At 39.0% G+C, this 12,311-nt stretch overlaps 3 protein-coding genes across 3 annotated transcripts; all 3 read left to right on the forward strand.

Annotated features, from left to right (window-relative positions):
• The first annotated feature begins 201 nt into the window (after window positions 1–201).
• Window positions 202–3,261, forward strand: LOC108877646 (3-mercaptopyruvate sulfurtransferase). Its single transcript, XM_018667750.2, has 2 exons — window positions 202–1,208; window positions 2,475–3,261. Exons 1-2 carry the CDS (start codon window positions 626–628, stop codon window positions 2,765–2,767), a joined length of 876 nt encoding a protein of 291 aa, XP_018523266.1. The 5' UTR covers window positions 202–625; the 3' UTR covers window positions 2,768–3,261.
• Window positions 3,262–3,364: 103 nt separating this feature from the next.
• On the forward strand, window positions 3,365–5,933 carry LOC108877645 (3-mercaptopyruvate sulfurtransferase). Its single transcript, XM_018667749.2, has 2 exons — window positions 3,365–4,000; window positions 4,529–5,933. The coding sequence occupies exons 1-2, from the start codon at window positions 3,412–3,414 to the stop codon at window positions 4,825–4,827; spliced, it is 888 nt and encodes a 295-aa protein (XP_018523265.1). The 5' UTR covers window positions 3,365–3,411; the 3' UTR covers window positions 4,828–5,933.
• Window positions 5,934–6,871: 938 nt separating this feature from the next.
• On the forward strand, window positions 6,872–12,039 carry LOC108877636 (SUMO-conjugating enzyme UBC9). Its single transcript, XM_018667738.2, has 7 exons — window positions 6,872–7,183; window positions 7,477–7,562; window positions 7,683–7,766; window positions 8,622–8,694; window positions 9,534–9,643; window positions 9,849–9,928; window positions 10,289–12,039. Exons 2-7 carry the CDS (start codon window positions 7,497–7,499, stop codon window positions 10,350–10,352), a joined length of 477 nt encoding a protein of 158 aa, XP_018523254.1. The 5' UTR covers window positions 6,872–7,183; window positions 7,477–7,496; the 3' UTR covers window positions 10,353–12,039.
• Window positions 12,040–12,311: the final 272 nt, after the last annotated feature.

Raw genomic sequence — 12,311 nt, forward strand, 5'->3', positions numbered from 1 at the left:
CTCATAATATCTGTTTTGTTCCAGAGTGAAGCACAGCCATGAATTATCGTGGAGCAAAGACAACAGCTGCATACAAACAGTAGTAAAGGTGTGTGTGTTGTAATGACTGTAGCTCTAACAGACACTAAAAGCACTTCCACTGTCAAGATGTGGAAAATATGTCAAAAAACATTTGCTTTTTATTTACTTATTATTTACTTATTTACCAAATATAAAATCTAGAATATATTTGATTTAATTCAATTGATATTTTATGTCTGTCTTTCATTTGCATATACTGTGAAGGGCATTTGACAAGATTTATGTTTTTCAGATTGAGCAATTAATTGACTGATGGAGAGGGTTAAGAATGGGTTGTACAGGATTAAACAGCATAAAACAAGTAAACATCATGTGTTTGCATATATGAGAAAATATTACATCAATTTAATATTTTGTTTTGTTTTTTTTTTACTTTAATTTTTATTTTTTATATTTCATTTTTTGGATTTATTCACACTCCATACCAGCTGGTGGAGCTAATGCACCAATTCCTTTGTTGCCAGCCAATAGAAGACATTAAGTAACAGAGGTTGAGGATAGTGTAAGTTCACTATAGTGTAAACTTATAGTTTGTGGTGTAAACATGGCAGTGCAAACTCTTGTCTCTGCGAAATGGCTCGCTGACATGGTAAAGCGCAGTTTAGTCGGACCGCGCTTACGGATCCTGGACACGTCCTGGTACCTGCCAATGATGAATCGAGATTCCAAGAAGGAGTTTGCACGATCTCACATCCCAGGAGCGTCTTTCTTCGACATCGATGAGTGCTCCGACAGAACCTCGAAGTTCGACCACATGCTGTCATCCGAGGAATTCTTTGCAGACTACGTTGGGAACCTGGGCGTTGGTGACGACACCCACGTAGTTGTTTACGATGCCAGTGACTACGGAGCGTTTTCCTGCACCAGGGTTTGGTGGATGTTCCGATTGTTCGGCCACCCTCAGGTGTCAGTGCTGAACGGGGGGTTCAGGAACTGGGTCAGAGAGGGTCACCCGGTCACGGGGACGTACAGCAAGCCTGAAAAAGCCAACTTCACCGCCACTATGAACCGCTCCTGGGTCAAGTCATTTGAGGACATCACAGATAACATTTCTACTCAGAGTTTCCAGGTGGTGGACGTGAGGCCCTTTGCAAGGTTCCGTGGAAGAGAGCCAGAACCAAGAGAGGGTAGGTTAGAGCTAACTTTATCTAACTTTATATGTAATATTTGCACTAAAATATTTGAAACTTACAAACTTATCATTGTCAAAAGTTTTGGTGATCTAGTGGGTGGTATTTTTAAAGCCTGGATCATAACCATTATGACCCATGAACTTACTTTGTTAAATTTATTTTTTATGGGATTTACAAGGCAGCCATTTAACTGTGTTTCCAAATTTAGAAACCCTCCCTGCATAAATGGCAATGCACAAGGGGTGCAAATGAGATATCAATTAGCAGCATGTGCCAGTTTTCATAGAGGCCTGACAAGAAGAGGTCAGATAAATGGCTGAGAGGCTGGTGCATAGAGTCACTGCTAGTGTAACTCATAACAATACTTAATGCTAAACTTCACCATAGCATAAGCATAATAAGGAAAAGCCACTTAACAGGATATAGCAACACCTAAACAACAGAGGTGAAGCAAATGATCTGACAGACTCAAAGTTAATGTTTACTTAATGGCATCATAGGTAACAAGTTCTTACATAATCAGTTGAACAACAAAGATTGTTTTGTTAGAGTTCACTCAGTGTAGATTATTGGGATGTCACTTCATTAATATCCAGACAATAAATAAAATGTGATCATTTAAACTGGAAACTTATTTCATTATTTCTGTTATTTTTTTAAACAATCAAAAAGTCAGCTAACCTTCTCCAGCAAGACTTTATGGATGTGGTTTGATCAGATTTGATTGACAGTCTGCTGGTAACATGAGGAAACAGCCACCTTTATGAATATACATGATATTATGTTTTTCCAGCTGAGCCCTGCCCACTTCAAATGAGAAGAGCACAGATGAAAGTGAAATTGGCTACAGAAACCCATCCATCCATTATCTATACTGCTTCTCCATTGAGGGTTGCGGGGGGGCTGGAGCCTATCCCAGCTGTCATTGGGCAGGGTACACCCTGTACGGATTGCCAGTACATATCATATTGACAAACAACCATTCACACTCACATTCACACCTACGGTCACCTACCTGACCTAACATGACTGTGGGAGGGACCCAGAGAGAACCCATGCAGGCACAGGGAGAACATGTAGAAAAGCCCCAGGCTCAAACCAGGGCTAGAATAAAGCTGCTCAAAATGTAAAAAATAAATAAATAAATAAATGTTATAGTTAGATGCTGCTTGAGACACTAGGTTTTTAGGCCTGTTAACATTTGTGTATTCTGACACTTTATTGCTACACTGTGCTTTATCATTTGTTATTGTCTCCAAGGTGTAAAACCAGGCCACATCCCTGGCTCCAAATGCATGCCTTTCTTCAAGTTTGTAGATGAGGATGGCATGATGCTGTCCACGGAGGAGCTGAAGAAGTTCTTTGAGAAGTCACAAGTGGACCTGAGTAAGCCCATCTGTGGTACCTGTGGCTCTGGTGTGACTGCCTGTCACATGGTGCTGGCTGCCCATCTGTGTGGTGCCCCCGGGGCTTCAGTGTATGATGGATCCTGGTATGAGTGGTTCACCAAGGCTCCGCCAGAGCACATTGTCTCTGAGGCTTCGAAGCTTTGAGGAGGTGCTGAAAAACTGTACTTCAATCAGATACGTCAGAGATAAGCAGAAATATGTAAACCAGCAATGTAAGTGGATACATGTTAGATTATCTCAGGGTGTAAACAGCAACAATATTTTACTCAATATGACTAAAATCATGGGGTCCAAAACCTGTGGTGGTGCCCCTGCTTGTGAGATCACAATCTCAACATTATCAGTATCTGACAGTGTCCTTCTACAGTCGCCTGAAGAACTGTATTGTTATAGCACAACCTACTGGTGCTTTAAAGGAGGTGCACTATAAAAAATGTGCTGAATACAGTTTTATTATGTCCGGTACGTCCAGTTTTATAATGCTGCACTTGTGTGAATGTCACAGTCTCTAATTCAAAGCTAAAAAGCATTAGCAGTTAAAATAAATTAGTGCCAGTGAGATTTTATATGTCATTTTATTTTAATGTTGTTCATTTTGTAATGTTCACAATCTTAATAAAAAACACTAAGTGTTCGAATGTTTTGTTCCAGTTTCGTACTTTTTGTTCTACTTTTGTAACTATCCAAAGTTCGACACAGGGCGAACACAAAGTTTACTTACCAGCTGCCCCTTTATAAAAGCGGTGTCCCTCTAGCGCTCGGAGCTTGTATAACCACGGTGCCTCGTCATGGCGGCCCAGACCCGAGCTCTGGTGTCAGGTCAGTGGTTGGCAGATGCCGTCAGAAACAACCTCGTCGGTCCCAAGCTTCGCATTCTTGACACTTCATGGTACCTGCCGAAAACCAAACGGGACCCGAAGGCTGAATTTGCGCAGAAGCACATCCCGGGCTCCTCGTTTTTTGACATAGATGAGTGCAGCGACAGGAGCTCAGTGTTTGATCACATGCTGCCAACTTCCAACCACTTCTCCCAGTACGTGGGAGATCTGGGCATCGGGAACGACACGCACGTAGTCGTTTATGACACCAGCGACTTTGGGTCGTACAGCGCGCCCCGGGTGTGGTGGATGTTCCGGCTGTTCGGGCACAGTTTGGTCTCGGTCCTGGATGGTGGCATGAAGAACTGGCTAGCTGATGGTAATTCGGTAACATCTGAGTTCTCCAAACCGGAGCGCAGGGAATTCAAGGCGACTTTGAATCAGTCGTGGGTGAAGAGCTATGAAGATGTGCTGGAGAACATCAGAACCAAGCAGGTCCAGGTTGTGGACGCCAGGTCTGCTGGCAGGTTCAGGGGGATTGAGCCGGAGCCTAGAGATGGTGAGAACTTACCGTTTTTTGTTTTTTTTTTTTTTTTTGTGTTGTGTGTGTGTGTGTGTGTGTGTGTGTGTGTGTAAAAGTTAAGGAAAAATGAAATTCTCATTACAGTTACTGCTGTACATGGTTGCTTTTATGTCATGTATCTTATGGTCTTGTCAGTAACTAAAATAACTAGAATAGAATTATATTTATTGTGTAAAAAAACAACTTATCAATTAAGTTTATTTTCAAATACATATATGATTGTAGTTTGTAGACAAAAATTTTTCTCTCTTACTCAAAGACCATTCACTAGATTTCCTCCTGAGCTTTCTGCCATATCTCAGGGCCTTCATCAGCAGATATGGTTTCCTGGAGAAAGGGAAGTTGTTATCAGTCATGGATTACAACTAGACTCAAGTAAACCATCACCTGCTGAAGGCCAAGAGGTGTGACTGACAGCTCTGCAGGAAATGAAGTCAAAGCTTAATCATGTTATTGCCTGATGATTTCCATAATATTTCTCACTCCTTTAACTCACCTGCACAGACACACTGCCTGGTCATTTCCCCGGTGCTGTCAACATGCCATTCACTTCTTTCATGGATGCGTCTGGAAAAGAGCTGGGAACTGAGGGTCTGTCCAACCTGTTCAGAGAGGCAGGAGTGAACCTGCAGAAACCACTGTGGGCTACATGTGGCTCCGGTGTCACAGCATGTCATGTTGTTCTGGCTGCTCACCTGCTTGGCCACCCTGGGGTGTGTGTCTATGACGGTTCCTGGTCTGAATGGTTTAAAAGGGCATGTCCGGAACATATCATCTCAGAGGGAGATGGAAAGAAGGTGTGAACAAACAAGATGGGAGAGGCAGTGGACTGCTACAGACAAAGATGTGATGTTACATTTACAAGGGAAAGCAGTGTGTTTGCTAACAAGAAGCACTTGCCAACAAGAGCCACAAATACTGGTTCATAAATTACTCAAGAGGTGTTTCTATATGCTGTAGTGTGCACAGGAAACTTGTAATGAAACCTAATTACTAACATGACAGTTGCAAGTTTCAGCAGCTGTCAGAAACCTTTAAAAAATTTCCCGTACACTATGTAAATTACTTACATTTATCATTACAGGACAGTTGCATAATTTTAGAAAAATTTACAACAGTCCTAAATTAACATGATAGATTTCATTTGTTTGTGGACTGATCCAAAAGTCTCTAGGAAAAAGTGCCCTTTCTTGATAGGAGGATATCATGCACATTTATATTTGTATTCCTTTAAAAATGTTACAATAAATGGAAACTTGAAGGTCTTGTTTTCCTATGCAACAAACAGGTAGATTGTCCTACTGTTTCTTATCTCACTTTTAAAATATGTCTAGCTTCTGCATGGAGGAAAACTGTATTCAGTAACCAGAAGAGTAAATATTTAACTTTGTTAGAAGGCTGTCAAAGATAGCAGGGCAAAATTCTGCTGATGGGAGAAATATTGATCAACCAAGTCAAAATGTTTTGCTATTGTACTTTCACATGTTAGAAAAATATAACTATGTTTGAATGCAGCAAACAAAAATTTTAAGCAGATAAAAACCCTCAAAAACACACTAGCTTTTGCTGAGACTCCATATAACACACACACACACACACACACACACACAAAATTTAAAAAAAAAAAAAAAAGGGATGCTGACGCAGAGGAAATCAAAACCAGTTCAGTCCTGTTCCTGTGCTTGATTCGAGGTGTCTGGCAAGATGCCCGATTTTCAAAACAAAGTTTATGTATTTTAGCTCTTGTTACACCTTGGTAATTAAATGCAAAACTGTACTATGAACTGTGCTTATACTGATATTGGCATTAAATGTATACTAATGTGATAAGGAATTTATAACTTGCTAAGCAGGGTTCCCATTTTGAGAGTGGTTTAAAAGATTGGATTAAAAGAAAGCTGTGCACTCATTTCAATCGGCATTATCGTCTTTTATCATGAGCAATATGATATTGCCACCTTTAAGCTGTTAAATATAGCAAGCAATTACTTATGTTAACCATTGTTTGTGATGTCAGCTGTTGCTATGTTCAACTGCGGTAGAGGGAAAAACGCAGAGAACAGAATGTGAGAGCATTATGACTGGGCAGAAGAGAACGAACAACTCTTTTTTTTAACTATTCCTCTTGAGCTCAGGCTTTTGCCTACTGTAAATGCAGTGGCGTGTACAACTTCACATAAATTAAACCTTCCTCCTTGTGATTGACAGCAGCATCATCAGGGTCTATTTTGCCTCTGACCTTCACCCACAGACACACATCAGATTATTGAATGCATAGTGTGATAATCAGTAACCATAATGTATTCTGTAGTATGCAGTTTTGTCCATTATATAATTCAATTTGTTTTTGTCATTGTCAGTAACAACGAGATTCGCGGACATGCTGTAATACAACGGTGCTGAATAGTGGAAACACTACTAATCTTAGACTGTCTGGAGATACATGTGCAGGGTGTTTGGCAAAGGTACAACTGCAGTATTAATTTGGACTGGGGGTAAAGTTTTTTGCATTGCATTTTTTTCTGAAGCCCATTAATATACAAGTGTAGTTCACATCAATCAATATTACCAAGAAGTGAAGCTCATCTTGTGGAAAAAGGTTGTACTATTATCAGTGAACTTAAAACTAACGAAAATATGTTGTTGTTTTTTTTTTAACTTTGATACTGAGCTTTACTTTAACTTGACATTTAAATGTAATAGTGTGTTGATTTATTTAGACGACATGAATCAAAATGATAGAATCATCTGAAGGCCCGAACTGCCCAGCGCGAATGCCACAACAAAGATGGCCGACCACCTCTGACGTATGTCACTCGGATGTCCCGTAAACTGCCTGAAGGTCCTAACGAAATAAACAAATTGGGGTCCTTTTTGGCGATAGGCTAGCTGTCGAAAAGATACTACGAGTCACATTGTTTTACACAAATGTGGTAAATTGTCAAAAGTAACACCAATATATTTCGATAAGCGTATTAGAGGAATGTTGATCAGATAGAAGCTTCATTCGGTTTACTCATTTACGTCCTAACTGGCCCAGTAGTTTTGTTTTTGAACGTCGAAGGGTGTGTTTTTCGGCCGTAACGTTAGCGCTAGCGAAGCAAACAAGCTAGTCCTCAGACCCACGTAATTCTGATATTTAGCCAAATAAAATAAGAGGTAAGTTCAGCCGAAAGACTCTAATTTAACACTGAAAGTAGTGTACGTGAGCTTTTGCTAGTGTACGGGTTGCTAGGGTAATGTATTTTGTCCCGTACAGTGGCTCATGGAGACTAAACGAACCTTTTCAGTTCTACCTGACCCGTAAACAAATGGCGTCTTTTAATGTCAGTATGATGTCGTTAGTTATCAACGTGTACGGTAAATTTTAGTAGAAAGAATCGAGACCAAATCATTAGATTGTTGACAGCTTGAATTGAATAATTAATTTGTTTTGGGTTGTTTTTCCACAGGGAGGCGTTGATGAGCAACAATGTCTGGCATCGCTCTTAGCAGACTGTCCCAGGAGCGCAAAGCCTGGAGAAAAGACCACCCATTTGTGAGATTTCATAGAATTATGTTCCAACTTCACCAGTGCCACTGGTGCAAAGTAGATAACCACGTAGTAAACTAGGACAGACGTTTCCCACTGATATTTTGTGTCTCATAAACCACGCAGGGTTTTGTTGCTGTGCCTACTAAGAATCCTGATGGGACCATGAATCTGATGAACTGGGAGTGTGCCATTCCAGGAAAGAAAGGAGTGAGTTACCTCCTGGCGTAGAGTTAGCCACAGTTGGTCTACTTACATATCAAAGCAGACAAGCCGCTTTTATGTTTTTCAGAATAATTAGCAGTAGATAATTTCAGTACATCTTTGACATACAAACTATAATTCTCAATCGTTTTGCAAACCTTTTGTTTTGCTGACTTTACCACCTTAACCCTCCCATCCAGTGTTTGAGATTACTATGGGACAGTCTTTTAATAAAGTTAAGGTAGTTTTGCATGTTAAAAACTTACAACTCTCTTACAAGTCTTTACTTTCTCGTGTCATGCATTTATAATGATGGCCAGGCCCAGTAGTGGAATGTAACTAAATACATTAACCTAAGTAGTGTAAAGTAAAAGATCTCAGTATTTCTTCCACCACTGATCAGACCATATGGCAGGTAAAAAAAAAAAAAAAAAAAAAGGTAATTACTGCAAGTTATTAAGCTAACTTCATTCTTCCAATCTGACAAAGAAAAATCTAAACATAAAACAATCAGCGAGAAATGTTAGTTTTTAAAGCTCATTTTAGCCTTTCAATCAAAGGAGCTGTATCTAGGGTTTGAAGGACCGATTGACGTGTCTTCTTGTTATTTATGTTAAACAAGCAGGATCTGTGCAGAACATAGATGGTCTTCATCAAAAGACACAAGTTGTGTTTAATTTTCAGTTCAAGAACTGTTACATAATGTCGACTTATTTCTTTTGCTGTGGCTCCACACTATAATATACCTGAGGTCATTCCTGTATTATTACCTTTGTGAAATCCTTTGCAGTTGTCTAATAGTCCTTTGTTTCCTCACAGTGAGTTCACTAAAGTAGTTATTATTTCCTTATTCTTTATTAGACCTTGTGGGAGGGAGGTCTCTACAAACTCAGAATGCTGTTCAAAGATGACTACCCCTCCTCACCACCCAAATGTGAGTATGACTGCGCACTCGGTACATAGTTTCATTTTATGCTAGCTGGCAGAAATTTACATGCAGCTGTCTTATTCAAAATATCAGAGGAAAAACTCAGGAAATAGGAGTTTTGGCAACAAAGTCAATAAGCCACCTCCTTGTGTAACAGTGAACCCTGAGTACAAGATGACATTATCTTTTTTGTGACAGTAAAAATATTAATGCCATTCATTCTTAGAGTCACTGCATTTGGTGTGAATATGGAAAACATTTTCTTCTATGCAAGTGAAAACCACCTAGACTTGAAAATGTACATCTGTTCGATGTGTTACTTGCTTTACCTCCAGGGGTTTGTCCCAGAATTCCTTGCTGTGATGGTGCAATCAGTTTCAAAAACACATATTGTATATTGCTAAAACTGCATGAGAATTTGCATGTGATAACTTGTTTTGGTAAAGTGAAATGATGCTAGAGTAGAGTATAATGGTAGTGTACCTACTCAATTCTGTAATGAAGGCTTTGAAATTGAGTTTAGTCTCTAGGATATACAGTAAGCATTAATGTCATTAAAGCGAAGTGATATTCAGAACAACTGTTGAACAAAGACAGTCTTTAATCAGTGATGTTGGCAGATAGATGTGAGGAAAATTGCACTGTTTGTCTTGGAAAGATTTACAAAATGTCAGCACTTTCACAGATCCTCTTGTGTTTTAGAGATATTGAGTGAAAAACCTCAGGTAATGACGGTTTTCTACAATGACTACATTGTACTTTGTAATTGAAATCTTCAATTTTACCACATCAGTTTAGCTTCAAGCTTTAAAATGCAGACTCTCTTTTCAACAATTTCCACTCAGGCAAGTTTGAGCCGCCAATATTCCACCCAAATGTCTACCCATCAGGCACTGTGTGTCTGTCCATCTTGGAGGAGGACAAAGACTGGAGGCCAGCCATCACCATCAAACAGGTTTGAACACACATAGTCACTGTCATCAGCAGTGGAGTTGGTTAGTTTACTTATTTATCATCAGGCTATGTCTAATTATGGCCATTTGCTTTGTAAGTAAAGTCCTCGTACTGCACAGTCTAGTAACTGAATGTAAGGAATAAATGCAAAGCCAGTGAGCAACAAACTATCTCACTTACTGGAGGATTACTTACTGTGTTTTCAGATCCTGTTGGGGATCCAGGAGCTGCTGAATGAGCCTAACATTCAAGACCCAGCACAAGCAGAGGCTTATACAATTTACTGGTAAGTGTTTCTGTATCTTTGTTGAAACCTGGATGAATTGTGTTTTATTTGGCAATATCATCTGTTCAAAACCACTGAATCCCATCAAGCTGAAATGTGTGCAGCTTTTATTTGTAGTGTGCCCTTGCTGCATACCAAATCGATACTTTAAGTAAGTTCTGTTTAAGGTTGTGAATTGTCAAGGCAGCACTCCTATTCTAAGATATCACAGACCTTTAGAAACCAAAGACAAGTCATAACACAAAACAAGAAATAAATGTTTCACGTTCTTTCACTGCTTAATACACTGATGTGATCAACCACTAAATAAAACGTTAAGAGGGTTTAAAATGTCTTTATCTCTGTGTTTTTGTGTTTCAGTCAGAACAGGATGGACTATGAGAAGCGGGTACGGGCACAGGCCAAGAAGTTTGCCCCCACATAGAGAGGAGTGCTGACCTCTATCCTGCCAGAGCAGCCTGAACTGATAGGGGTTTCAAACAGGAGGCAGGCAGCACCTGAAGGACCACTCCAATAAGAATCCAGTTTTGAGTATTATTATACTATTACAAAGATGACAAGTGAGCCTGTTTTCTTTCTTTCCTTCTTCTTTCTTTCTTTTCTTAAACAACAAAAGATCATAATTTTACCTGTCTTCAAGAAATATTTATGCATTTTAATGCATAGCTGATCATCATAGAAACTCTGCTGTCATCATGACCTTTGCTATTTGTAACTCTTGTATAATCCATATCTCCAGTTTTGACATGAGTGCTGCTAAGCTCACTCATGCCTCCATTAATTCTGTAAATCATGCTAATGTACTGACAGCGCTTTAGAAATAAGATTTCATGTCAAAACCACTCTCTGTGTAATGTTGAGTCGGCCATGGCAGAGTGTTTGCCTATTTGTAATCTTCCACTTTTTATCAAAGCATCAAACCCAGGAAATATTTGTAGATAGTGTTTCATGAATACAGGTGTAAACTGGGACAAAGCAGTCAGAAGCACAAAGGAAGTCAGTCCTTTCTTTGTGCTCTTGATGCCGTCTTTCATTCCTATCAAATATCCTTCACATCAGACTTTCCCAAAAAAGTATCAACAAAGTAACATTAACACATCAGATTCAAGTAAAAGACAATCCTGGCACTTTTATGTTGGTTGCAAGCTAAAACGTATCAGTTACAGTATGAAGGTTGGAGATGGTGTTCTGTGAAACAAAGATAAACTTAGTGTTAAGTTTCTTTTTGTGAATCCAGCTGGGAATTAATCTGTGTGTCACTTACAGTCACATTCAACACCAGTGTGTCATCTGCTTCCCATCATGCTATACTATGAGATAGAGGAGAATTTGCATAGTAAAAATAATAAGAGCTGTTGCTGTGTGTTTGTTTTGGCTCTATTCATTCAGTCATTTTAATCCCACAGTGTTTATAAAATTTAAAATCTCTTAAAAATCCAAAACCTGTTATATGTACAACTGGCCAACAGAAGCTGAAGGATCCTCATTGGAATGGCCTCTCAACCAGCAAGGAGGGCAGACGAAAGTGCACTTGAGAGTAAAGTGAAGGCCTGAGATTTTTTTGCCTCTAAATATATGAGTGCATGTACATAATATAAATAATGAAAAATTGTGGAAGTTATGTTTTATATTGTTTTAGCCAGTTGACATTTGTGTGTGGTATTATAACAAAGAACACAATAAATGGCATACAATTGTGAAATAAAGTTGAATAAAAGAACAAAATGTATTTGTTTTTACTGTGAAGAATACGTAAGAGCTATTGTGAGTCATTTTCTTGGAATTTTGTCCTATTTTCTCTAAATGTATCTTATTGGTTTGTCTTAAAATCTTATATTTAGTACAAATTTTTACTTAATTTTCAACCAACTACAATCAGCATAAAGTGACCTTGTATCTGTCCTGTGATAGAGCCATTACAAATCACTGGTGGTGTTTTTGGTGGTAAATGCTATAGAAAGTAATTTTTCTTAGGGAACTTAAAAGTTTCTGCTTGTAACTGTGAGATTTCAGCCAATACATTCTTCCAGATGTTTTCTTTATTTGTGCATTCACCATTGTCACTGAGAGCATAACAATTGTGCACAATAAATTAGTGTATTTGTGCCCTTTTTTTGCACACCTTTTTTCATGCGCGAAGATGTTAACTAAGTACTTTTAAATGTCACTGTTTTTTTTTCTCTTTTTTTCCCCCCAATGGTGAAACCCTATGTTGTGTTCTCAGGTGTCTTGCATTCTTAAGAAATTTAACACCTTTAACATCCTTTTGTTTTGCCTCGCGCCTCCTGTGGTTTATTACCTCAGTATGACCTCAGTTGGCCAAATAGACACAGAACTGGCAAAAGCACAGGTGAGAACCCTAAATTCTTTTTTCTTGCTGAAT

Source organism: Lates calcarifer, linkage group LG11 (genome assembly GCF_001640805.2).
Source record: "Lates calcarifer isolate ASB-BC8 linkage group LG11, TLL_Latcal_v3, whole genome shotgun sequence".
In the NCBI taxonomy this organism is placed as follows: domain Eukaryota; kingdom Metazoa; phylum Chordata; class Actinopteri; family Centropomidae; genus Lates; species Lates calcarifer.

What these genes read in the sequence shown, in the direction of transcription:
- LOC108877646 (XM_018667750.2), top strand. Translation starts at nt 626, where the DNA reads ATGGCAGTGCAAACTCTTGTCTCTGCGAAATGGCTCGCTGACATGGTA. An exon ending in AGAGCCAGAACCAAGAGAGG is followed by an intron (nt 1,209 to 2,474) that starts GTAGGTTAGAGC and finishes ATTGTCTCCAAG; the next exon opens with GTGTAAAACCAGGCCACATC.
- LOC108877645 (XM_018667749.2), top strand. Translation starts at nt 3,412, where the DNA reads ATGGCGGCCCAGACCCGAGCTCTGGTGTCAGGTCAGTGGTTGGCAGAT. An exon ending in TGAGCCGGAGCCTAGAGATG is followed by an intron (nt 4,001 to 4,528) that starts GTGAGAACTTAC and finishes TCACCTGCACAG; the next exon opens with ACACACTGCCTGGTCATTTC.
- LOC108877636 (XM_018667738.2), top strand. Translation starts at nt 7,497, where the DNA reads ATGTCTGGCATCGCTCTTAGCAGACTGTCCCAGGAGCGCAAAGCCTGG. An exon ending in CAGCCATCACCATCAAACAG is followed by an intron (nt 9,644 to 9,848) that starts GTTTGAACACAC and finishes CTGTGTTTTCAG; the next exon opens with ATCCTGTTGGGGATCCAGGA. An exon ending in GAGGCTTATACAATTTACTG is followed by an intron (nt 9,929 to 10,288) that starts GTAAGTGTTTCT and finishes TTTGTGTTTCAG; the next exon opens with TCAGAACAGGATGGACTATG.